The sequence below is a fragment of the Oryctolagus cuniculus genome, chromosome 12 (assembly GCF_051225735.1).
Source record: "Oryctolagus cuniculus isolate XC-2025 breed Fujian yellow rabbit chromosome 12, ASM5122573v1, whole genome shotgun sequence".
NCBI classification, from domain to species: Eukaryota; Metazoa; Chordata; class Mammalia; order Lagomorpha; family Leporidae; genus Oryctolagus; species Oryctolagus cuniculus.
In genome coordinates this window covers 44,305,707-44,331,523 of record NC_142878.1, presented here as the reverse complement: position 1 = coordinate 44,331,523, position 25,817 = coordinate 44,305,707, and the positions used below count along the sequence as shown (strand labels likewise).

Below are 25,817 nucleotides of genomic sequence, written 5' to 3'. Positions count from 1 at the left end.
CATATTAATCAGTTTTTAAGTATTTCTTTACAAAACAAACTAAAAATTGCTCTACCAAAAGTGTGGCCACAAATATTTTTTAAATTATATACTTTTGTTCTCTGGATAAACTTACATTGTTTAAAACAGTAAGAAGTGCTTGCACCAAGCCACTACTGCACATTTCATACGGTGAAATTGTGTTTTCATCCTTCAAAAGCACAATTAGGTTTTCTAAGGCTGTCTTCATTAAGTCTCTCCAAGTGTTCTCACCCTCAATACACTAAAAGAAACAAATTTTAATGAAGAAAAAAACCCCACAAAACTCTTAAGAACTTATTACAAAATCACTTAACATGAAAATATATTGGATATTACACAAGATTAAAAGTTCAGATTATTCAAACAGATTAGCTCTACTAGAGGTCATCAAAATTTTTAAAAAAGGATTCACTGGAAATATTTCAGGGTTTGTTAGCCACGTAATCTGTCACAGCCGTCAAAGTCCTATTTATAAACACTAAAATCTGATGTAAATACTTGTATAATTTTTATGCCTCATGAATTAATATTCTTTTGACTTTCCCATCATTGGAAAACACAAAAATCAATCTTACATCACAAAGCCAAACAAAAAAAGCTGGCTGGCCATTTTGGCTTATGGTCAAAATCTGCTGACCCCTTACTTAACTCCCAGGAGATAAAGAATAGAAAAGAAAAAAAACTAAAGGAAAATTCATTAGGGATCTTAAATCAAGAAGCTCACATACTTGTCTGTTTGTATGAAGTTCCCAAGATGACTCTAACTGAGTTGCTATGTTCCTGAGTGTTACCACTACTCCTCGAGGCATGCTTTCAACAGCTTTAAAGTGGTCATCGTATAAATCTCGAGCCATAGTTCGTACCTAACAAAATGAAAAGAGTAAATGTACATTTTTACTATAATTAATTTTACCAAACCTTCTCTTTTACACCTACACATGCACACATGCAGTTTGTTTTTTTTTTTTTTTTAAACAGGCAGAGTGGACAGTGAGAGAGAGAGACAGAGAGAAAGGTCTTCCTTTTCCATTGGTTCACCCTCCAATGGTCGCTGTGGCTGCCACGCTGCGGCCAGCGCACCGCGCTGATCCGATGGCAGGAGCCAGGTGCTTCTTCTGGTCTCCCATGTGGGTACAGGGCCCAAGCACTTGGGCCATCCTCCACAGCACTCCCAGGCCACAGCAGAGAGCTGGCCTGGAAGAGGGGCAACCGGGACAGAATCCGGCACCCTGACCGAAACTAGAACCCGGTGTGCCGGCGCCACAGGTGGAGGATTAGCCTAGTAAGCCGCGGCGCCGGCCACATATGCAGTTTTAAGAATTAAAGTCTTGGCCGATGCCGCGGCTCACTTGGCTAATCCTCTGCCTGCGGCACTGGCACTGGGGGTTCTAGTCCCAGTCAGGGTGCTGGATTCTGTCCCGGTTGCAGCTGTTTGGGGAGCGAACCAGCAAATGGAAGATCTTTCTCTCTGTCTCTCCCTCTCACTGTCTGTAACTCTACCTTTCAATAAATAAATAAAATAAAAAAAAAAGAATTAAGATCTTGAGGTCAGCATTGTGCTATAGTGGGTAAAGCTATCACTTCTTATGTTGGCATCCCCTAAGGGCATCAGTTCCAGTCTCATCTGCTCCACTTTCAATCCAGCTCTCTGCTAATGGCCTGGGAAAAGCAGCAGACAATGACAGCCCAAGTGCTTGGACTCCTGCTACCTGTATGGAAGATCTGCATGGAGCTCCAGGCTCCTGGCTTAGGCATGGCCCAGCCCTGTGGCCATCTGGGGAAAGAACCAGCAAATGGAAGATCTCTTTTTCTCTCCTTCTCTCCCTGTTTTTCTGCCTTTCAAATAAGTAAAATAAATCTTAAAAAATACAAGAAAACAAAACAAAACAAAACAAAAATTATGTTGTGGTGTAGTGGGTTAAACCAAAACTTGGAAATACCAGCATTCCGTACTGGAATGTCAGCTGGAATCCCAGATACTCAGCTTCTGATTCAATTCCCTGCTAATGCACCTGGTAAAGCAATGGAAGACACACCAAGTACTTGGGTCCCTGTAACCCACGTGAGAGACCTGGATGGTAGTCTAGGCTCTTGGCTTCAGTCTGGCCCAGCCCTAATGGTTGCAGGCATTTGGGGAGTGAACCAATGGTGGAAACTCTCTCTTGTCCTCTCTCTCTCTGTTGCTCTTTCAAATAGACAATAAACACACTTTTTAAAGAGAGAGAATTAAGCTCCTAATGTCATATTAACTACCAGAAGACATTACTATTTCTATTCATACATGTCAAAGGTTTGCAAGGTTGAAAAAGTACTGTAGTAAACTTAAGTAGTGGTAACTAAAACAACATTTTTTTGGCTTTTTTTTTAAAGATTTATTTATTTATTTGAAAGGCAGAATTACAGAGAGAGACAGAGATCTTCCATCCACTGGTTTACTCCCAAAATGACTGCAATGGCTAGAGCTGGGCCGATCCGAAGCCAGAAGCTTCTTCTGGGTCTCTCAAGCCAATGTGGGGGACCAAGCACTTGGGCCATCTTCTACTGCTTTCCAAGCCATAGCAGAGAGTGGATCAGAAATGGAGTATCCAGGACTTGAACTAGAGCCCATATGGGATGCCGGCACTGCAGGCAGTAGCCTTGCCCACTGTGCTTCAGCGTGGGCCCCAAACGACACACTTTCAACATTTAATTTAAATGTTATATTTATATGCCAAGTAAGAGTCTATTAAAAATTTTTATACAACCTGTAGAAATTTTTTTTTTTAATAAAAGGAACCTGCACACTCTACAATGGTAAAACCACCCATAATTCTATCAACCAAAGTTGAGTCTTTTAACATTCTGACAGTATACCCCAGGTGTGTTTTGTTTGTTTGTTTTAAAGATTTATTTGAAAGACAAAGCCACAGACAGGAAGAGACAGAGAGCTTCTTTCCACTGATTCACTCCCCAAGTGGCCAAAAGGCTGGGACTGGATCAGGCTAAAGCCAAATGCCAGGAACTCCATTTAGGTGTCCTATGTGGATAGCAGGGACCCAAGCACTTGGACCATCTTCCACTGCTTTCCCAGCCACATTAGCAGAGCACTGGATCATAAGTGGAGTAGCTGGGACACCAATCAGCACTCATATGGGATGCCGGCATCTCAGGTGGCAGCTTAACCCACTGTGTGTCACAATGCTGGCCTATACCTTATATTTTACATCTTTCTAATATTTTATATAGTTTTTCTATTCAAATTACATACACACAGTATACATAACACTCATAAATGTACATATTTCACCATTAGAAAGACTGTGTCAATTTGGGCAGTAATGACCTCATTTAAGTTAAAAAGGTTATTTGATACAACAACCTATACATGTACTAGGCTTGGGTGTGATTCAATTTAATATGACACCATTTGCAAAAACATGCTTTAAAAAAAAGATTTATTTAAAAGGCAGAGGGATAAAGAGAGGGGAAGAGATAGGGGAGACAGATATTTTTCAACTGCTGGTTCATTTCCCAAATTCCCGCAACAGCTAGGGCTGGGCCAGGAACTCCATCCTGGTCTACAACATGGATGGCAGTGGACCAAACACTTGGGCCACCATCCACTGTATGCCATAGCATATCAGCAAGAAGCTAGATCAGAAGCGGAGCAGCTAGGACTCAAAACCAGCACTCTGCTTACATGATGCCAGTGCTGCAAGCGGTAACTTAATCTGCTGCACCACAAGGCCAGCTGCTGAATACATTTCAGCCACAAACTAACCCAGCATAGTCCCAAGTCCCCTAAACTACTCAATAAGACTTTTTCATTCTATTTTGGTATATCCTTGAGAATTAAAAGGAAGTTCTGATTAAGGAACAACTTTGAAGAAACTATCCTTTTTTATATATAATATCAATTAATAAAAACTGAGGATAAAACAGTTAAAATTATTTTTACCAAAATTAGTATATATTATTACTGCTTTTATATGAAAAAGATAGTTGCTAATGTTTTCAAATCAAAAAAGTGAATCAATATTTTTTAAGAAAATGAAAAAAGGGGGCTGGTGCTGTGAAGTACTGGGTAAAGCTGCTGCCTGCAGTGCTGGCATCCAAATATGGATGCCGGTTCGAGTCTCGACTGCTCCACTTGCGATCCAGCTCTCTGCTATGGCCTGGGAAAGCCACAGAAGATGGTCCAAGTCCTTGGGCCCCTGCACCCACATGGGAGACCCGAAGAAGCTCCTGGCTCCTGGTTTCAGATCAGCACAGCTACGGCCATTACAGCCAACTAGGAAGTGAATCAGCAGATGGAAGATCTCTCTCTCACTCTCTGCCTCTCCTTCTCTCTCTGACTTACAAATAAAATAATAAAATTTTAATTTAATTTTAATTAAATTTTAATATAATTTTTATTATTTTAATATTAATATTAATAACAATAATATCAATATTAATATAATAATTAATATAATTATCGACAATATTACTATTAATAATATTATTAATATATAATTAATATAATTAATATTAATAATATAATATTTTATTATTTTAATATATTATTATAAACAATAATTTTTATTATTTTATTTGTAACGCTGACTTTCAAATAGATAAATCTTTAAAAAGAAAGAAAATTTAAAAAGATTGAGACAATGTTTTCTTTTTCTTTTTTTTTTGTACATATTATGAAATATAAATGACAGATATTTCCAAACCACTATTTACTCTCCAAATACCTGCAATAGCTAAGACTGGGCCAGACTGAAGTTAGGGTCTAAGTACGCAAGCCAGGTCTCCATGTGGGTGGCAGGGATCCAACCAGTTAAGCCAACAGGGTGCACATTAACAAGAAGCTGAAGTGGAGCCAAGACACCAACCAGGCGCTCCAATATGGGATACAGGTGACCCAAGCAACATCTTAAGTATTACACTAAATGTCTGCATAAAGATATTCTATTTTGGGGGCGGTGCTGTGGCGTAGCAGGTTAAGTCAATGCCTGCTCTGCCGACATCCCATATGAGCACCATTTTGTCTCAGTTGCTCCACTTCCATCCAGCTTCCTGCTAGTGTGTCTGGGAGGGCAGTGGAGGATGGCCCAGGTATTTGGGAGCCTGAACCCATGTGGGAGACCTGGATGAAGCTCCTGGCTCTTGGCTTCAGCTTGGCCCAGCCCTGGCCATTGCAGCCATTTGGGGAATGAACTAGCAGATGGAAGATTCTCTTGCTCTCGCTCTCACTCTCTTCCTCTCTCTATGTGTCTCTGCCTTTCAAACAAATAAATAAGTCTTAAAAAAAAAAAAAAGAAAGAAAAGCTTTTTTTAAAAAACCATTTTTTTGAGATAACATTATAGTGAAAGGCGTATTGGCTCCACTAAATAGAGTTCAACAAGTAAAAAGTGAAAACATAGTCTAGCAGGATAATGCAAGCATGGGCTATCCACAATAATCAAAAGAAAAGATGTTCAACTTCACTTTTATCAAGTAAATTATAAAATAGTCACAAAATAATTGAAAAGATAGTATATAACTTCTATCAATTAGTTGGACAAATATTTAAAATGCTGTTATTTACAGCAAACCTGGTAATATTCAGGTATTTCTTTTCTTTTTTTTTTTAATTTTATCTCCCAGAAATGAGGGAAAAAAGATATTCTTCCTTAAATACTTTTAACGCATTCTGCATCAGAAGAAATCTCTGGTCTCAAAATCTTTCCAAAAAATCAAATCTGGGGCTGGTGTTATGGCATGGATTAAATTCCTACCTGCAATGCTAGCAACCCATATGGGCACCAGGTTGAGTTCTGGCTACTCCACTTCCAATCCAGCATCCTAGTATGTGCCTGGGAAAGCAGCGGAGTATGACCCAAGTACTTGGGTCCCTAAAACCCATGTGGGAGACCTGGAAGAAGCTCCTGGCTTTGGATGGGCAGGTTAAGCTGTAGTTTAGGACACATGAATCCTATAACTGAAGTGCTGGTCTCAGTATCAGCTACTCTAACTCAGATTCAACATTCTAATAATGTGCACCAGAAAGCAGTAGATGTCAATCAAGTGCTTTGGTCCTTGCTACCCAAGTGGATGATGGGGATTGAGCTCCTGGTTTCAGCTTGGCCCAGGCCCAGCTATTGCAGGCATTTGGGAAGTGAACCAGTGAATGGAAGATCTCTCTTGCTCTGCCTTCAAAGAAGATGAAGGTAAATTAACATTTTTAAAAATATTTAGTTATTTTTATTTTTATTGGAAAAGCAGAAAGATCTTCCACAACAGTCAGGGGTTGGGTCATAACAACCAGGGCTGGGCCAGTTCAAAGCTGGCAGCCTGAAACTTAATTCATGTCCCCCACCCGTGGGTAGCCAGGACCCAAGTACTAGAACCATCACCACTGTCTCAGAGAGTATACAGCAGCAGGGAGTGGAATCCAGAGCAGAGTTAGTACTTGAACCCAGGCACTCCAATGCAGGCACCCCAAGTGGTATCTCAACTAACCATGTGCCAAATGTCCATCCCAGGTATTGAGGTTTTGAAGGTAGAAATAAAAATGTCTTTGTTCCTCCATCTTTCTGAAGTAGTAATCATCTAGAATGACTACTAAACTAATTACCAAAATAATCTAAGGCCAGGCAGTTAAACTGCTATATCACAAAGCATTAAATATGATAATCACTTTTAATCTCATTGTATCACAAAAGCATTACTATTGATAAAAAGTTCAGTAGGACTTTATAGTTTTCTTCATTAATAAGTCACATAATTTAAAATAATTTAAATTTCATTCTTTGTCCCAATTTCTATTCTGTTTATTTTAATGTTAATATTTAGTACATGTATAAAAATTATACATACTGTATATATACATGTATAAAAATTCTATAGATTATATACATACAAAAATTATACATATTGTCAAAAATACTGAAAACAGATAAAATAGGAAAAGTATAAAAATGTCATATTAGGGTAACTTATGTATATATTATCTACTGTAAAACTTTACAAAGTCAATATAAAACACCGAAAAATATACCTTTTGTTTTGTTTTTTCTAACTTAGATTTCAGTTTTCTGCCTCTCTTGCCAGTCCAGCCAGTCACAAATTCTGAACCTTGATAAAGAAAAGAAAAAAAGCATTTAACACTATATTCTTAATTGCAGTTTAACATATCGATTTATTCTTACCTACTAAACATAGGTATCTCCATACTTACCCAGAGAAGTTTCTGCAGTAAATGAATGTTTGGTTCCTCTATTAGATTCAAATACAAAACCAGGTAAATCTTCTTTCAATATTGTAGCCTGCTGACCATCTGAGTTATGAATAGCAATTTCTCCTTCTTTCAAACATGTTAGTGACCAATTCCCGACAGTGAGTTTAGTGGGTCCTGGTGCTGACAGTATAGGTTGACTTGAAGTAGATGGCTTTACTTGGCCTCGGGCTCTTTGTAACTTCTCTAGAAATTCACTTCTGCTTTCTATAAAAACAAAAAGATTTTTTAAAACCTCATTCCATATTTTAAAAGAAAACAGAAACTACCAGACTGGAGTATAAACCTTATAAATAAGAATTAATACCATTTTGTTCTTTGGAATCCCATCACTGGTTTGCTTTACTTAAGTGCAGGCATAAAAGCAATTCTACAAAGGGAGAGCTTGGGTCTGGCAGGCACTGGAGCAATTTACTATTATATAACACAAGACAGCTTTATCTGAAAGATTTGAGACAAAGATAGCTATAATGCTAGGGCTGTTTGGTCTGGTGGCTGAAATATCTGTTGGGATACATGTGTTCCATATCACAGTACATGACTGCAATGCACAGCTCTATCCCTGCCACTCACTCAGGAGACCTGGACTGAGTTCCTGGCTCCCAGCTTCTACCCAGCCCAGGTCCAGTCATTGTAGACATCTGAGGAGTACATTAGCAGATGGGAGCACTCTGCCTCTCCTTCTCTCTCTGACTTTATTCAAATAAAGCATTAATTTTTTTTTTTAATTTTTTGACAGGCAGAGTGGACAGTGAGAGAGAGAGACAGAGAGAAAGGTCTTCCTTTGCCGTTGGTTCACCCTCCAATGGCCTCCAATGGCCTCCAATGGCCGCCGCGGCTGGCGCGCTGTGGCCGGCGCACCGCGCTGATCCGATGGCAGGAGCCAGGAGCCAGGTGCTTTTCCTGGTCTCCCATGGGGTGCAGGGCCCGAGCACCTGGGCATCCTCCACTGCACTCCCTGGCCACAGCAGAGAGCTGGCCTGGAAGAGGGGCAACCGGGACAGAATCCGGCGCCCCGACCAGGACTAGAACCCGCTGTGCCGGCGCCGCTAGGCGGAGGATTAGCCTAGTGAGCCGCGGCGCCGGCAGCATTAAATTTTTTTAAAAGAAATATAACTATAGTGCTGTTCTTTGTCTCATACATTAAAAAGGCATTTGTGAACTGTTTTCATGGTAAAGTTTCCATTATTGTTATTCAAGAATTGGCCACAGGATCTCAAGCAGCACTGCCTCCTATTTCTTTCAAATAAGGCATTTACATTTTTTAGCTAAAAAATGTAACACTAGCACTGTTCTTTGTTTCACAAGACTCCATGACAACGTAGCAAAGTTGTAGACATAAGGAAAATGTCTTAATTGATGGGCCGGCATTGTGGCACAGTGGGTTGACGCCCTGGCCTGAAGTGCTGGCATCTCATATGGGCGCTGCTTTGAGACCTGGCCGCTCCACTTCTGATCCAGCTCTCCGCTGTGGGTGGCCTGGGAAAGCAGTAGAAAATGGCCGAAGTCCTTGAGCCCCTGCACCCACGTGGGAGACCCAAAAGAAGCTTCTGCTCCTGGCTTCGGATTGGCACAGCTCCAGCCACTGCAGCCAATTGGGGAGTGAACCATTGGATGGAAGACCTCCCTCTTTCTCTCTACCCCTCTACTGTGTTACTCCTTCAAATAAATAAATAAATCTTAAAAAAAAAAAAAAAGAAAGAAAGAAAGAAAGAAAGAAAATGTCTTAATTGAAACAAAGTATTACCTGAACTATCAGATCCACCTTCTGGACTGCCACTTGAATACATAGTGGCAAGTTTTCCATCCAGGATAAATCTGAACCATCCATTACTGCCATTAGATAATTCCAAGGCGGCCGCATCACTCCAAATATATAAGCAGTCCCTTCCCCTAATGATAGACCAGTCTCTCCAGTGATACGGTTTACCTTGCTGCAATTCTTTAGCATCTTCCTGTGGTTCATCTTCCTAAATGTGTAGAATTATTCAATGAGACATTGAATGGAAAACATTTCTATTTCAAATACTCTCAAGTATTTTAAAAAACATGACCATGAATCAAATTCAGACTCTAAACATCCTGAACACACTATTCACTGGCTTGTAGTTTAATATGTACCCTGAAAAACTAATTACCTATAATTAAATCTTAGCAGGGAAAACTTTAAGAAATTCACTTAACTAATGAAGTTATACCATATCTAGGTGTAGTGATAAAAAACCAATGGGTTCTATATACAACTAGCTAATAATCTAAGACCCTGGTAAATTGACTACATCTCTGGGCCTCATTGAATATTCATAAATACTGCTAGGAAGAACACTGAAGGACAATAGTAAAATTTGAATATGGTCCTGGGTTAGATAGTAGTTTTATAAAAACAGTGAATTTTCTGATTTTGATAACTATACTAGGATTAGGTAAATGTCCTGGAGTTTCTGGGAAGTATTGAGGTGTAAAAGTATTTAGGTGTAAAAGGGGGTACTCTGGCCGGAGCCGCGGCTCAATAGGCTAATCCTCCACCTGCAGCATCGGCGCACCAGGTTCTAGTCCCAATCGGGGCGCTGGATTCTGTTCCGGTTGCCCCTCTTCCAGGCCAGCTCTCTCTGCTGTGGCCCGGGAGTGCAGTGGAGGATGGCCCAGGTTCTTGGGCCCTGCACCCACATGGGAGACCAGGAGAAGCACCTGGCTCCTGCCATCGGATCAGCGCGGTGCGCCGGCCACAGCACGCCAGCTGTGGCGGCCATTGGAGGGTGAACCAAAGGCAAAGGAAGACCTTTCTCTCTCTCTCTCACTATCCACTCTGCCTATCAAAAAAAAGGGGGGGGGGATACTCTGACCAGCATACCCTCAGTTATTATTTTCAAAATGCATACACAAGACTGGTGCTGTAGAGTAGCAGGTGAAGCTACTACCTGCAGTGCCGGTTCAAGTCCTGGCTGCTCCACTTCCAATCTAGCTCTCTGCTATGGCCTAGGAAAGCAGCAAAAGATGGCCCAGGTTCTTGGGTCATTACACCCTATGGGAGACCTGGAAGAAGCTCCTGGCTCCCGGCTTCAGATTGGCCCAGCTCTGGCCTTTGCAGCCATTTGGGGAGTGAACCAGTGGATGGAAGACCTCTCTCTGCCTCTACCTCTCTGTAATTCTGCCTTTCAAAAAAAAATAAATAAATCTTTAAAAAAAAATGCATACACACACAAGTGTCTGTGAAAATGATAAAGCACTATGAGGCAAAATGTTATTAACCAGTGAATCTAAATAGATGGTACTATGATAGCCTTTAACCACATTTGCAACCCTTCTATACAATTAAAATTGCATTAATAAAATTTTTAAAAAGAAAATTGACGAATAAAAAACATAAAACTTTCATATTGGCATTATTTTATCAAAAAACAAAATAAATTTAAACTAGATTTTCTCAAAGTAAATCTTACAACCATTAAACTAAGATGACTTACTTTTTCTGGTTTTGATTCCTCTTCATTCTCATCATCAGAGGAAGGACCTGCCAAAGTTGACACTTTGCTAATTACACCAAGCCTCGCTAGCTGATCCAAAAAAATATCACCACCTTTATCTACCAAATCCCTTATGATCTGCAAAGCCAGCAAATGACCATCATCATCATCCTGGAGGGGAAAAAAGTATAATGAGAGCAAGGAAATTAAATGAGAACAATAAAAATGTTTCATTGTCTAGAGTAGACAAATAACAGTAATTTGCACAAAATTATTAACTGAAATCAGAACAAAACTTTTATTTTGCTGATAATTATTAAAGGGAACTGAAGCCACAAGTTTCATAAAAGGTAACTAACCTCTTGATCAAGGACAGTTGCAGTGATTTCCACTAGTACTGTAGGCAAATTATGACCAACATCAGAATCACAGACTTCTTTTAACAGTGCTTCAGAGCAAAAATGAATCATTTTTCGAATTAGGGCAAGACTTGCTTTCCTTAAGAAGTAAAAGAGAATCTTATGTAGCCAGATTGAGGTTAAAAACAGTAAAATTCAACTATGCATCCATGAAAACTAAAGTATCCAACATTGTTCTATACACTGTCAAAAAAAGTACACTAATAAAAGAACACAAAAATTTAACACAACACTGAGTGCTGAGCTTAAGTTCATTTTTAAGGTAATTTCACTTATTTTCTATTAATATATTGAGCTTATCAAAATTGGCATTAGAATTTCTATGAATTTGCTGTTCTATTTTACATTTAACTGGCATGACTATTAACAAGTCATAATTCCAGAATACCAGCTAAAAAGTAATTACAACAAAAAGAAAACCCAAATTGTAACTAACCTAAAACTTCTTATGGCCTAAACATAAAGCATGAACAACTTAAAACAACTGGCAGTTTATATGAAAAACAAATTTTGAGTTAAAGTATTCTTGTCCTTTGTCAAATTTAAAATCCAGGTTCATTATAGCTATATCCTCATATAAATGAAAATCAGAGATCTTAAACAAACACATGCCTCAAAATTATCCCACTTTTGAGGCAGGCTTTGTAGCACAGCAGGTTAAGTGGCATTTGTGACATTCATAGCTGAGAAACGGTTGAAGTCCTGGCTACTCTGCTTCCAGTCCAACTTCCTGCTGAAGTAAATGTGCCTAGGAAGGCAGTATTGATGGCTCAGGTACTTGGGTCCCTACCACCCTTGAGAGACGGAATGAAGTTCTGGGATCCAAGCTTCAGCTTGGCCTAGTCCTGACAGTTCAGGCTATTTGAGGAGAAAACCAGTGGATTTAAGATATGTCACTCTGCCTTTTAAATAAATAAATAATTCTTTAAAAAACAATATTCCCACTGTTAACAAGCTAGCATGCCTCATTTCGTTTCCCCTCACTGCCTTGCTTAGAATGCAGGAGATAATAAAATCACACAGGCTAAACTCACATTTGTAACAAATAACCTATAATTTTGAAATAAAACATACATATTTAAATATGTGGCATAGCAGGTTAAGGCACTGCCTGCAATGCTGGCATCTCATATGGCCAACTGTTTGTGTCTCAGCTGCTCTACTTCAGAGCCAGCTCGCTGCTAATGTACCTGGGAAAGCAATGGAAGATGGCCCAAATTTTGGGGCCCTTGTCACCAACAAAGGAGTTCTGGAAGAATCTCCTGGCTCCTGGCTTCAGCCTGGCAGCCCTGGCCAACGTAGTCATTTGGGGAGTGAACCAACTGATAGAAGATGTCTCTCTGTGTCTCTCTCTATAATTCTAACTCTGCCTTTCAAATAGATAAATAAATAAATCTTTTAAAATAAAATAAATTACAACAAACTGAGAAGAGATTATCCTATTATGTAAGAGCCAATAATCTAAGGCTGGCACTATGGTGTAGTGGGATAAGCCTCTGCCTGCAGCGCTGGCATCCCACATGGGATTGCGATCTGGCTGCTCCACTTCCCATTCAACTCCCTGCTAATGAACCTGGGAAAGCAGCGAAGGATGGTCTAAGACCTTGGGCCCTTGGAAGGACCCACATGGAAGACCTGGCAGAAGCTCCTGGATTCTGGCTTTGGCCTGGCCCAGTCCCAGCCATTGCAGCCATTTGGGGAGTGAACCCGCAAATGGAAGATCTCTCTTTGTCTCTCTTCTCTCTTGTAACTCTTTCAAATTAATAACTATTAAAAAAAAAAAAAAAGAATCTAATCCTCTTGCTATTTCAAACCCCTTAAGATAGATCACTAGGAAAAAAAGAGCTAATTCCCACTTCCAACCTGATTTTTATTCTAACTTTTTAACATTAAAATAAACCTCAGATGTCAGAGTTCAACCTAGTGGTTAAGATGCCTGCATCCCACAATGGTGTTAGCACAAGAAATTTGGTTCCTTCCACCTACCATGCATGGCACTCCCAGCTTTCAGCTTTGGCCCCCGTCCAGCCCCAGCCGCTGTAGGCATTTAGGGAATGACACAGTGGATGGGAGTTTTCTTTCTCTGGCTATCTATCTCTCCTTTCTTTCTTAAATAAATAAACGAAAATCTTTTTAAAAAACAAAATCTCAAATCCTGGAAAAGAGATAACTAAAACTATACAGCTGATACCAATTAACTAATAGATACAAATAATGTGAATAATTACCTTATTGAAGGCAGCATAGTTTGCTGAAATGTTTGTGCAAACACTGGCAATAACCTTTTCAAGTATATGGGTGCCATTTCTGGATCTCCTTTGGGCTCATTACATTCTTCTTCATCTTTGTTTGTATCTTTCTTTTTCTTATCATCTCCCTTATTAACTGGACACATCCAATCACCTGCAGAGAAGTATTAAAAGAAATACCTATTTGGAAACCTTCTCAAGGAAAAGAATCCTAAGATACACCCAGTTCCAAACTATAACTGTCACTAAATACACTGAAATTATTGTTTCATATCAACAGTGTCTGTAAGAATACTAAATATCATTTGTACCTTCAGTGAGCTGAATAACAAATTAAGAAGATAATTTTTCATATTCTATGTGATTCCAAAAATAATTTCACAAAGACTTTGCATTCATCAACTTTGCAAAAACTTATATCTTTGGTCAAACTACTTCATCTAAACAATATCCAATTATTATTTATCTAATATCCCCACATCCCTTAAACTTTGGGATTTGGCTGTACTGGAATCATGCAGTCAGTCTCAAAGAATACAGAAGAGAAAGTTGTTAAAGGTTTATCAAATAGAAAGAATATATATGTAATTACTAGACTTCTTAAGAATAGTTCATTTACATGAGTATAAGGGCAACGTTTCTACAAAAAACTGCTTTTGTAGAAGTGAAGCTGAAAATACCAAATAGCTTAAAAAGAAAATTCACCACTCACCTGGAGACTGAAGAATAGCTACTACTTCACTATGGCCCCTTTCTCGAGCTTTATCTAACGGAGTTTTCCCATCTTCATCTCTCAGATCTGGGTTTGCACCATGCCGTAACAAAGTCTAGAAAAGAAAAGTATTAAATTTGAATAAAACAATATCATATCTTCTTTGACAACCTTGCAATCTAAATTTTCGAGCGATTAAATTGATTAAATCATGCAGCTACCAATACAGATCTCTACCTTTCACTTATCTTTTTTTTTTATTTTTTTGACAGGCAGAGTGGATAGTGAGAGAGAAAGAAAGAGAGAAAGGTCTTCCTTTTGCTGTTGGTTCACCCTCCAATGGCTGCCGAGGCTGGTGCACTGTGGCCGGCGCACCGTGCTGATCCGATGGCAGGAGCCAGGAGCCAGGTGCTTCTCCTGGTCTCCCATGGAGTGCAGGGCCCAAGCACCTGGGCCATCCTCCACTGCACTCCCGGGCCACAGCAGAGAGCTGGCCTGGAAGAGGGGCAACCGGGACAGAATCTGGCGCCCCGACCGGGACTAGAACCCGGTGTACCAGCGCCGCTAGGTGGAGGATTAGCCTATTGAGCCGCAGCGCCGGCCCTTTCACTTATCTTAAAAGCAGCCTATTCATATCTTGAAAACTTATAATTCTGATTATCTTTCAAATTAAATTATGTTACAATCTGAATCTGTCACCTTCATCAAATTCTTCCTCCCAATTTCTTTTTTTTGAAACAAACAAACAAAAAGACTTATTTTACTAATTTGAAAGAGTTATAGAAAGGTACAGAGAGAGAGAGGGAGGTCTTCCATCCACTGGTTCACTCCCCTAAGAGCCACAAAGGTCAGAACTGAGTCGAAATGAAGTCAAGAACCAGGCTTTTTCCAGGTATCCCATGTGTGTAGGGGCCCAAGGACTTGGTCCATCCTCTGCTGCTTTCCCAGGCACATTAGCAGGGAGCTGGGTCAGAAGTGGAACAGACAGGACTTGAACTGGTGCCCATATGGGATGCCAGGACTGCTTGATGTGGGCTTTAATCCACTGTGCCACAGTGCCAGTCCCCCAATTTCTTTACTAATAGAGCCACGAAGGACCACCATTGTGGTGCAATGGGTTAAGCCATTGTATGCAGTGACAGCATTCTATATGGGTGCCATGAGTCCTGGCAACTCCATTTTCGATCCAGCTCTCTGGTTATGTGCCTTGGAAAGCAGCAAAAGATGTCCCAAGTACTTGCACCTCTATATCCATGTGGAAGACCCTGATGACGCTCTTGGCTTCACCTAGCCTGGCCCTGGTCATTGTGACCATGTGTGGGTGAACCAAAGAATGGAAGATCTCTCTGTCTCTCTCTTTGTCTGTAACTATGCCTTCCAAGTAAATAAATAAATCTTTAAAAATAAATAAATAAAAAATAAAAATACCAAGATCATAGATCAACTTGAACTCTCATTCTTAGCAGCAGTATAGACTGATCCAACCATTAAATTAAGAAGTAATCAACCTTTAATATTTACTATACAATGCCAACTGTAAAGTTAATTCTCTGATCAAAATGTCACCAATAACTGTCTTTTTTTTTTTAAAAAGATTGATTTATTTATTTGAAAGTTACACAGAGAGAGAAGGAGAGGCAGAGAGAGAGGTCTTCCATCCACTGGTTCATTCCCCAACTGGCCACAATGGCCAGAGCTGCGCCGATCCGAAGCCAAGGGCCAGGAGCTTCTTCCGGGTCTCCCACATGGGTGCAGGGGCCCAAGAACTTGGGCCATCTTCCACTGCTTTCCTAGGTCACAGCAGAGAGCTGGATTGGAAGTGGAGCAGCCAAGTCTCAAACCAGCACCATATGGGATGCCGGCACTGCAGATGGTGGCTTTACCTGCTACGCCGCAGCGCCGGCCCTCAAATGGGATCTGAATCACTATACCAAAGGCCTGCCCCTTAAGTTGTCTTTAATTAGTTTTTTATAAGTTTGTTTATGTTTTCAGCCTTTCCTAACATTCAAGTAAAAGCAAACAGAATTGTTTCTCCCTTTTCTTATATAATTAATATACACTGCTTGCACTTAGCAGTATATATTGGACCCTGTTACTATACAGAGAACTTTCTTACATTTGTATCTTTGCCTTGTATGGATGTACTACAAGTTTATTCAACTAGTAACCTGTTAACGAACATTTCTTACTCCTGAAAATAAGTAAGTTTATGTATCTAAGTGGTTTCCAGAAGGTTTGTGGAAAATGCATGTAATGGAAAAAAACATGAATTTCCACATTTTTTACACCAATGTAAACTTTTAGAATTCTATCTTTCCATAAACTTTTGGAAGTACCTTCATATTTCTGTTATTTCTGTTCATACAAAAGAATCATTACTCTAGACTTTTAGATTACAAAGGATTTTGGAGAATCCATCTTAAAGTTAAAGAAATTGAGGTCCAGGGGCCAGCACTGTGGCATAGCAGGTAAAGCTGCCGCCTGCAGTGCCAGCATCCCAAATGGGTGCCAGTTCAAGACCCTGGCTGCTCCACTTCTAATCCACCTCTCTGCTATGGCCTGTGAAAGCAGCAGATGGCCCAAGCTCTTGGGCCCATGAGCCCACGTGGGATATCTGGAAGAAGCTCCTGGCTCTTCACTTCAGATCAGCACAGCTCTGGCAATTGTAGCCCATTGGGGAGTAAACCAGGGGATGAAAGATCTCTCTCTACCTCTCCTTCTCTCTGTTTAACTCTTTCAAATAAATAAATAAATAAATAAATCTTTAAAAAAAAAAAAAAAAAAGAGGCTCTCTTTCAAATTAAAAAAAAAAAAAGAAATCCCAGTTGGGGGTCCGGCACTGTGGCACAGTAGCTTAATCCTCTGCCTGCGGTGCTAGCATCCCTTATGGGCGCCAGTTCTAGTCCCAGCTGCTCCTCACCCAATCCAGCTTTCTGCTATGACCTGGGGAAGCAGAAGGTGGCCTAAGCACTTGGGCCTCAGCTCCCGCGTGGGAGACTTGGAAGAAGCTCCTGACTCCAGGTTTTGGATTGGTCCAGCTCTGGCTATTGAGGCCACTTAGAGAAATTTTATTTATTTATTTGAGAGGTAGAGTTACAGACAGTGAGAGGGAGAGACAGAGAGAAAAGTCTTCTACCCTTTGGTTCACTCCCCATATGGCCACAATGGCCAGAACTGTAATGATCTGAAGCCAGGAGCCAGGTGCCTCTTCCAGGTCTCCTACGTGGGTGCAGGGAGCCAAGGATTTGGGCCATCTTCTACTGCTTTCCCAGGCCACAGCAGAGAGCTGGATCTGAAGAGGGGCAGCCGGGACTAGAATTGGCGCCCATATGGGATGCTGGCACTGCAGGAAGAGGATTAAGCTACTGCGCCATGGCGCCGGCCCCTAAATAAAATTTTTATGAAAAAAAAAATAAAAGACCCTATTTTGGGGACCTGCACTGGGGCACAGCAGGTTGAGCCACCATCCCATATGCGTGCCAGTTCAAGTCCTGGCTGTTACACTTCCAATACAGCTCCCAACTAATGTGCTTGGAAAAGAAAATGGCCCAATCCCTTGGGCCCTGCCACCTACCTGGGAGGCCCAGAAAAAGCTCCTGGCTTCAGCCTCACCCAGCCCTAGTTGTTGTGGCCATCTGGGGGAATAAACCAGATAGAAAAACCTTTCTCTCTCTATCTCCTTCTCTCTAACTACACCTTTCAAATAAATAAATAAATCTAAAACAAACAAACAAAAACAGACTCCACTTGGGATGTCCTTATCCTTTATGTGAGTGTCTGGGTTTAGGCTTCCCTACTAATAGGCACCCTTGGAGGCAGCAGGTAACAGCTCAAGTACTTAGATCCCTGTCACTGACATGGGAGACCCAGAAAGAATTCTAGGGCTTCTAGATTTTGCCTGGCTAGTTCTGGCTGCTGCAAACATTTGGACAGTGAACTAGCACCTGGACAACCTCTCTGTCAAATAAATATGTAATTTAAAACTTTTATAGGGGCCATATGTTGTGGCATAATGGATTAACCCACGACCTACAATGCTGGCATCCCATACAGACACCAGTTAAGAGTCCCGGCTATTCCATTTCTGATGCAACTCCCTGCTAATGCATCTAGGAAAGCAGCAGAGGATGGCAGAAGTCCTTGGGTCCCTGCACTCACGTGGGAGATCCAGAAGATGCTCTTGGTTACTGGTTTCAGCCTGGCCCAGCCCCAGCCGTAGCGGCCATTTTGGGAATGAACCAGCAGATGAAAGCTCTTTATCTCTTCTTGTCTCTGTAACTCTACTTTCAAATAAATAAATCTTAAAAAAAAAAAATCAAACAGCGCATTGATAGTGGAGAAGAAGGAATGGAGCAGAGGTGACGTGGAACCAGCACTTACCAGAATGTAAGTTTTTATATCATTATAATGTTTTAACCATGTAAATGCTGCAAATTCATAATTTTTAAAACCTGTATTTTTACCTTTGCTACTTGAGGTCTTCCAAAACATGCAGCATAATGTAATGATGATGACCTTTGACCCCTATTTACATCAGCACCTCTCTCACAAAGAAATTCTACCTGTAAAATGATAAAGAATCATAAAATTGCTTTATTGGTATGTCTATCTTTGATTTAAAACATTAATTTTTGTTTATTAGCTTACCATTTCCTGAGTTCCAAAAGCAGAGGCCCAGTTTAACAGAGTCTGACCCACATCATCCATAAAATTTACTTCAAAGGCTGAAAGTACAAATGAAAAACAAAGCAACTTATATTAAATCTCAATAAAATAATATTGAATTTTTCTAAGGTTTGAACCATTTAGAGATTGTTATTAATAATCCACTAAGGACCAAAAGACTTTTAAATAGTGAGCTCAATTAATCAGCAGACCTAAGGTTGGCAAATAAAAAGTACTCTAAAAGTTTTAAATCACTAAGGATTCATACAGTTCTCAGGCTTAAAAAACAGGAAATGGGTCTGACATTGTTACACAGTTGGTTAAGTGTTGGTTAAAACGCCAGCATCCCATATAGGAGCAGCAATTTGAGTCCCAGCTGGCCTGATTATAATCTGGTTCCCTACTAATGTGCCTGGGAAAGGAGCAGATGATGGCCCAAGTGTTTGGGTACCTGTCACCCACATGACACTCATGGAATATCTGGATCCTGGCTTCAGCCTATGCCAGCTTCAGCCATTGCGGTCATTTGTAGAGTGAACTACCAGATGGAAAATCTGTCTCTATTCCTTTCTCTGTCACTCTGCCTTTCATATAAATAAATAAATAACAAACAGGAAACAAGCAAGGAAAAAATGAAATTGTCACAGTTCAACAGGGTACAGGGTACTAGTTCTATCATAATTGGAAAAGAAGTTAGTTAATCTAGAAAGAAGCGTAGGGTGCAGCAGTTGGGATATCTACATTCCATATCAGAGTGCCTGGGTTCAAGTCCCAGCACTGTTTCTGATTCCACTGAGTGATGGCTCAAGTAATTGGGCCCTTGGCACCCACACATGGGAGATTCATATTGGTTTCAGCAGTCTAACCCCAGCTGCTGTGGTCATTTGGGGAGAGAACCAGCAGATCAGATGAAAAATCTCTCTCTCAAATAAAGTGAAAATTACTTAATTCTTTTAAAAAGAACCTGAGGCAGACGTTGTAGCAGTGAGTTAAGCTGCCAGTTGGGTTGCCTGCATCCCGTATCAGAGTGCCAATTCACATCGCAGCTACTCCGTTTCTGATTCAGGTTCCTGCTAATGCATTATAGGAACCATAAAAAGATGAATCAAGGGGCCAATGTAGTGTAGCAAGTAGAGCCACCACTTGCGATGTCTATACCCCATATGGACACTGGTTTGTATCCGGTTACTCCACTTTCGATTCAGCTCCCTGCTAATGGCCTGGGAAAAGCAGCAAAGGATGGCCCAAGTGTTTGGGCCCCTGCCAACAATATGGGAGACCCAAACGAAGCTCCTGACTTCAGCCTGGCACAGCCCTGGCCATTGGGGCTGCCTGGGGAATGAACTAGCAGATGGAAGACCTCTCTTTCTGTAGCTCTGACATCTAAATAAATAAATATATTTTTAAAAAATGATGATGAATCGAGTGCTTGGGTCCCTGCCACCCATGTAGGAGACTTGGATGTAGTTCCTGACTTCAGGATTCTGTCTGGCCCAGCCCTGGCTATTGCAGGCATTTGGAGAGTGAACCAGCAGATGGAAGAATTCTCTCCCTTTCTCTTTCAAGTAGATGAAAATAAACATCAGAAAATAAAATTTTAAAATGAGGCTAATCTACAATCTCTGACAGAAGACAAAAGTTAGATTATGTAGAAATGTCTTCCACAAATTTTTATTTGGTTATTACCTGATACAGCAGTTTAAACAAATTACTATATATGTTGAAAGCATTTTACTCAGCTGCTTAAATCACTGTTTGAGACACCCACATCCCATATTAGGAGTACCTGGTTCGAATCCGAACCGAACCATATCCCAACTGCTCCACTTGCCATCCACCTTCCTGCTAACGTGAATCCTGGAGGCAGCACATGATGGCTGAAGGACCTGGGTTCCTACCACCCACTTGGGAGTCTCAGATGGAATTCTGGATTTCTGGCTTTGGTCTCATCAGTACACTGGCTGTTGTAGACATTTGGGGAGTAAGAATACAGAAGATCTCTATCTGTCTCTCTGCTTTTTAAGTTTTACTCACTCAACAGGCATTTATTCAAGTCTTACCAGGCAACAGGCTGACACCTAATTATGAACATGGAGGGGAGGAGACTGAGGACTGGCTATTCTGTTATTTGTCACAACTGCTGAGAATACTACCCAAAAACAGAAATAAGAAATTGCCTGTGAATTTTATCTCATAGGTTTCGCACTTTAAAAAGTATTTTCTGACCTCCTGTGTCAATTGCATCTATAAGTGCATCAGTATCTTTACTTCGAATACAGTCTATAAGCTGCCGATGTGAGCGCTCCCCGGAACTATCCAATCTCCGAAGTCCTGGAATTCTGCCTGTGGATCCAGCACTAGACTTCGGCAAAGCCTTACGTCCTTCAAATAATAGCACCAAAAGAAGGTCAACCAAGCGCATGGTATCGAGCACACATCTTTCATCACCCTGTAATGCACTTTCAATTGAATCTGGAAGCTCTGACCTCAGGAGATCCTGAAAAGAGAAAAGGAGGGAAAACAATTTAATATATTTGTTACATTTAAAATACTACCTTCTGAAAAATTAAAAAGCAAAGATTCAAAAACATTCTTACGTGTGTTACTACTGGAGAGCCTCTGCAAAGTGTTGAGAGCAGACTTACAATTGTTGACACCTGGTTACTCAATTTGGAATCTGCAGTTGTGGAAGGCGCTCCTGTGGTACTTCGACCAGGTTTGCATGCTGATGATGGTCCTGATACAGTACCACCAGCAGCAGCCATTCGACATAACAGCTCTTCAGTTAATCCATGCTTGGCTAATGGAGCTGGGTCTACACCACGACGGGTAAACCGGTCAGCTAGTGATGCAAAACATCGCAGAGCTCCATCTGAAACCTAAATGTGTGAAGAATACACACATGGATAAAATTTATCTCAAAAGAGATAATACTAATAATCATTTCAACAATCACACTATAAGACAGGCAAATGTGGGGCTGGCACTGTGGCATAGTAGGCTAAGCCTCTGCCTATGGCACTGGCACTCCATCTGGGCAATGGTTTGAGTCCTGGCTGCTCCACTTGCGATCCAGCTCCCTGCAGATGGCCTAGGACAGCAGTGGAAGATGACCCAAGTACTTGGGCCCTTGCACCAACATGGGAGACCCAGAAGAAACTCCTGGATCCTTGCTTTGGATCAGCCCAGCTCCAGTTGTTGCAGCCATTTGGGGAGTGAACCAGAAGATGGAAGACCTCTCTTTCTGTTTCTCTCTCTGTCTGTAACTTCCTCTCAAATAAATAAATAAATCTTAAAAAAAAAAAAAAAGGCAGTTCTGGGGCCAGCATTGTGGAATAGGGGTTAAGCTGCCACCTGCAACGTTGGCATCCCATATGTACACGGGCTGAAGTCCCAAATCCAGCTCCCTGCTAATGTGTCTGGGAAAGCAACAGAAGATGGCCCACGTGCCTGGGTCCCTGCAGCCATGTGGGAGACTCAGATGAAGTTCCTGGCTCCTGGCTTTGGCAGGACCCAGTCTGGCCACTGTGGCCATTTGGAGGAGTGAACCAGTGGATGGAAGGTCTCTCTATCTCTCCCTCTCTCTGTAACTTTATTTTTCTTTTCTTTTTAAAAATTTATTTATTTATTTGAAAGGCAGAGTTATAGAGAGGCAGACACAGAGAGAGAGAGAGAGAGAGAAAGGTCTTTTTTTTTTTTAATATTTATTTATTTATTTGAAAGATGGAGTTACAGAGAGGCAGAGGCATAGGCAGAGGCAGAGAGAAAGAGATCTTCCATCTGCTGGTTCTCTCCCCAGATGGCTGCAACGGCTGGAGCTAGGCTGATCTGAAGCCAGGATCCTGGAGCTTTTTTCTGGGTCTCTCACACAGGTGCAGGGGCCCAAGGGCTTGGGCCATCTTCCACTGCTTTCCCAGGCCATGGCAGAGAGCTGGATTGGAAGTGGGGCAGCTGGTCTTGAACCGGCGCCCATATGGGATGCTGGCACTGCAGGCAGCGGCTTTACCTGCTACACCACAGTGATACCCCTCCCCCTTTTTTTTTTGACAGGCAGAGCGGATAGTGAGAGAGAGAGAGACAGAGAGAAAGGTCTTCCTTTGCCATTGGTTCACCCTCCAATGGCCGCTGCAGCTGGCACCAGGTACTTATCCTGGTCTCCCATGGGGTGCAGGGCCCAAGCACTTGGGCCATCCTCCGCTGCACTCCCGGGCCACAGCAGAGAGCTGGCCTGGAAGAGGGGCAAGCGGGACAGAATCCAGCGCCCCGACCGGGACTAGAACCCAGTGTGCCGGCGCCGCATGGTGGAGGATTAGCCTAGTGAGCCACGGTGCCGGCCAGAAAGGTCTTCCATCCGCTGATTCACTCCCCAAATTGCTGTAATGGCTGGAGCTGGGCCGATCTGAAGCCAGGTGCTTCTTTGGGTTTCTCACGTGGGTACAGGGGCCCAAAGGCTTGGGCCATCTTATACTGCTTTCCCAGGCCATAGTAGAGATGAATCAGAAGTGGAGCAGCTAGGATTTGAACCAATGCCCACATGGGATGCCGGTTCTGCACACAGTAGCTTTATCTGCTACACCATGGCACCAGCCCCTATAACTACCTTTTAAATAAATAAAATCAATATTTTAAAAAAAAAAAAAAAAAGGCAGTTGTAACAAAGTGATAAAGTATATTATCTGAATTTGAATCATGGCTCCATATCTACTAACTACGTCAGATTATATAAGTACTGCAGTCTTTAGTTCCTTCATTTATAAAACAGAAATAACAGGATCGGCCATTTGCTACAGCATTTAATAGAACACTTGAGACATCCATATCCCATATTTGAGTCCCCTCGTTTTAGTCCCTGCTTTGTTTCTGATTCCAGCTTCCAGATAACACATACCCTGGGAGGTAGTACGTGATGGATCAAGTTCTTGGGTCCTTGTCACCCACATAGGAGACCATGCTCTTGGTTTTGGCATGGCCCTGCTATTAGTTATTTGGTGAATGGAACCAGTAGGTGGAATATTCTAGTTATGTCTAAATAAAATGTTTAAAAAATATTTTAAAATAGGGACAATGGTACCTAGATCTCATTATGTCAGCTTATATAACACATAATAAGAATCCAAATGGGCACCGGCGCCGCGGCTCACTAGGCTAATCCTCCTCCGCCTTGCAGTGCCAGCACACTGGGTTCTAGTCCCAGTCGGGGCACCGGATTCTGTCCCGGTTGCCCCTCTTCCAGGCCAGCTCTCTGCTGTGGCCAGGGAGTGCAGTGGAGGATGGCCCAAGTCCTTGGGCCCTGCACCCGCATGGGAGACCAGGATAAGCACCTGGCTCCTGCCATCGGATCAGCGCGGTGCGCCGGCTGCAGCGCACCGGCCGTGGTGGCCATTGGAGGGTGAACCAATGGCAAAGGAAGACCTTTCTCTCTGTCTCTCTCTCTCTCACTGTCCACTCTGTCAAAAAAAAAAAAAAAAAAAAAAAAAAAAAAAAAAAAAAAATCCAAATGGGCAATGAAAGCTCAGAAATATTAAGTATTACTAGGCAAAACTTTATGCCAAGAAAATCTACAAATAGCATCTGAAAATAATATATGAATAGTAAAATGGTATTAAACTCTAGTTTTATTTTCTAGGTTAGGCTAATTCTACAAAGGTTTACACAGAAGTTCATGCTACGTTACTTTAGTAAGATTGATCTAATTTCAAGTCAACAAAACTGTGTGGATTCAACAGTCACACTAAGAGCAAGTCCAACTATAAAACGAGTGTATTTCTATAACATTTAAATTTCAAGAATAAACATATAATTTTTTATAATTAAAAAAACCCATACTTTGATGCCCCCCAAAAAGAGATTACTAGAGATCCTAGTGAGAAAAAGAGAAGATGAGAAAAATCTCTACTTCATTAAGTGAAAATTCCAAGTTTCAGTGTATCATTTATAAATAGGGAACATTAAGAAAACCACTTTTTTTTGGAAACTGAAAGCATACAACAGAAAATTATTTACCTGATGATCTTCATGTTTCAATAAACTAGACAGAGATTCCACACAAATTTCTAAAGAAGAATCTTGAGGTTCCATTTTGCCACAGAGTCTTGATACCACAGCCATGGCAGAGTGCAAGGTATCTTTATGCACCAGGTGACCACTATCACGAATGAAGGTAAGTACACAGTTCAAACCACCAGCCTCGAAGACTGCTCCTGACTCACGAGTACATATCAGTTCTAAAACCTACAACAGTAAAACAAAATTAATAAAAGAGTACAAGTCTAACATTAATTTTCTAGAATCACAAAAACATAATGACCCCTCAATCTATTAGTCACTTTAAAAAAGGTACAGTGAAGTTAATTTCAGTAATATATTTTATTTAACCCAATCTATTTAAGGCATTTCAACATTCATTCGATATAAAAAATTGTTTCTATCGCTTAGGTTCTTTTACATATTGTCTTCACAACTCCATTTAAGAATATATTTTATCCCTACAGCACGTCAATTTAATTTGCAGTGCTCAATAATTATCACATTGGACACAGCAGGTTTAAATGATGAAATCTACACAGCAATCTAAGGAGCTACAAATAATTTAGCAAAAGCTTGTAAGTTCCTCGACACTGGTGAAGAAAGTTGAGTAAATGCTTCTTACTACTACTCATCATCATCTTCACATTCAGTCTATAAATATCAAAACATTAAAAATTAACTTTATTTTCTAAATTATGTAGATGTTTAAGGTGATAAAGTACAACTGAAGAGCTAAATTCAGTTCATCAATCTTAGAGGCATATCAGAAATTTAGACTATCTTATATGAAAAATGTTCAAGAAGGGAAACAATACAATCGAAATTCTAGCTTGTAATTAGTTGAAGAATAAGGTATAGTGAGAGTTTGTAGGCAAATGTAAAAATTCAGGCATTAGTATTTAAGAGAGAGTAAGGCTTGTCGAAGGCTCAGGATAACAAAAACTAACACATAGAGGCAGGTATTACGACACAGCAGGTTGAACGACTGCTTAGGATATCTGCATCGCTTATCA

General features: G+C 41.0%; 1 protein-coding gene across 23 annotated transcripts in view; it reads right to left on the bottom strand.

Moving 5' to 3' along the window:
* HECTD1 (HECT domain E3 ubiquitin protein ligase 1) overlaps positions 1-25,817 on the bottom strand; it is a 101,417-nt gene that overhangs the window by 42,497 nt on the left and 33,103 nt on the right. For all 23 annotated transcript variants that reach the window (XM_008269476.5, XM_008269479.5, XM_008269477.5 and 20 more), the window contains exons 4-17: positions 24,781-25,008; positions 21,375-21,656; positions 21,004-21,274; positions 18,760-18,836; positions 18,576-18,674; positions 14,113-14,227; positions 13,380-13,554; positions 11,092-11,230; positions 10,733-10,903; positions 9,016-9,238; positions 7,212-7,475; positions 7,032-7,108; positions 750-884; positions 116-262 (exon numbers count right to left, since the gene is read on the bottom strand). In XM_008269476.5, coding sequence (XP_008267698.1) covers positions 116-262; positions 750-884; positions 7,032-7,108; positions 7,212-7,475; positions 9,016-9,238; positions 10,733-10,903; positions 11,092-11,230; positions 13,380-13,554; positions 14,113-14,227; positions 18,576-18,674; positions 18,760-18,836; positions 21,004-21,274; positions 21,375-21,656; positions 24,781-25,008 — 2,403 coding nt within the window. The remainder of the gene's footprint in view (positions 1-115; positions 263-749; positions 885-7,031; positions 7,109-7,211; positions 7,476-9,015; positions 9,239-10,732; positions 10,904-11,091; positions 11,231-13,379; positions 13,555-14,112; positions 14,228-18,575; positions 18,675-18,759; positions 18,837-21,003; positions 21,275-21,374; positions 21,657-24,780; positions 25,009-25,817) is intronic.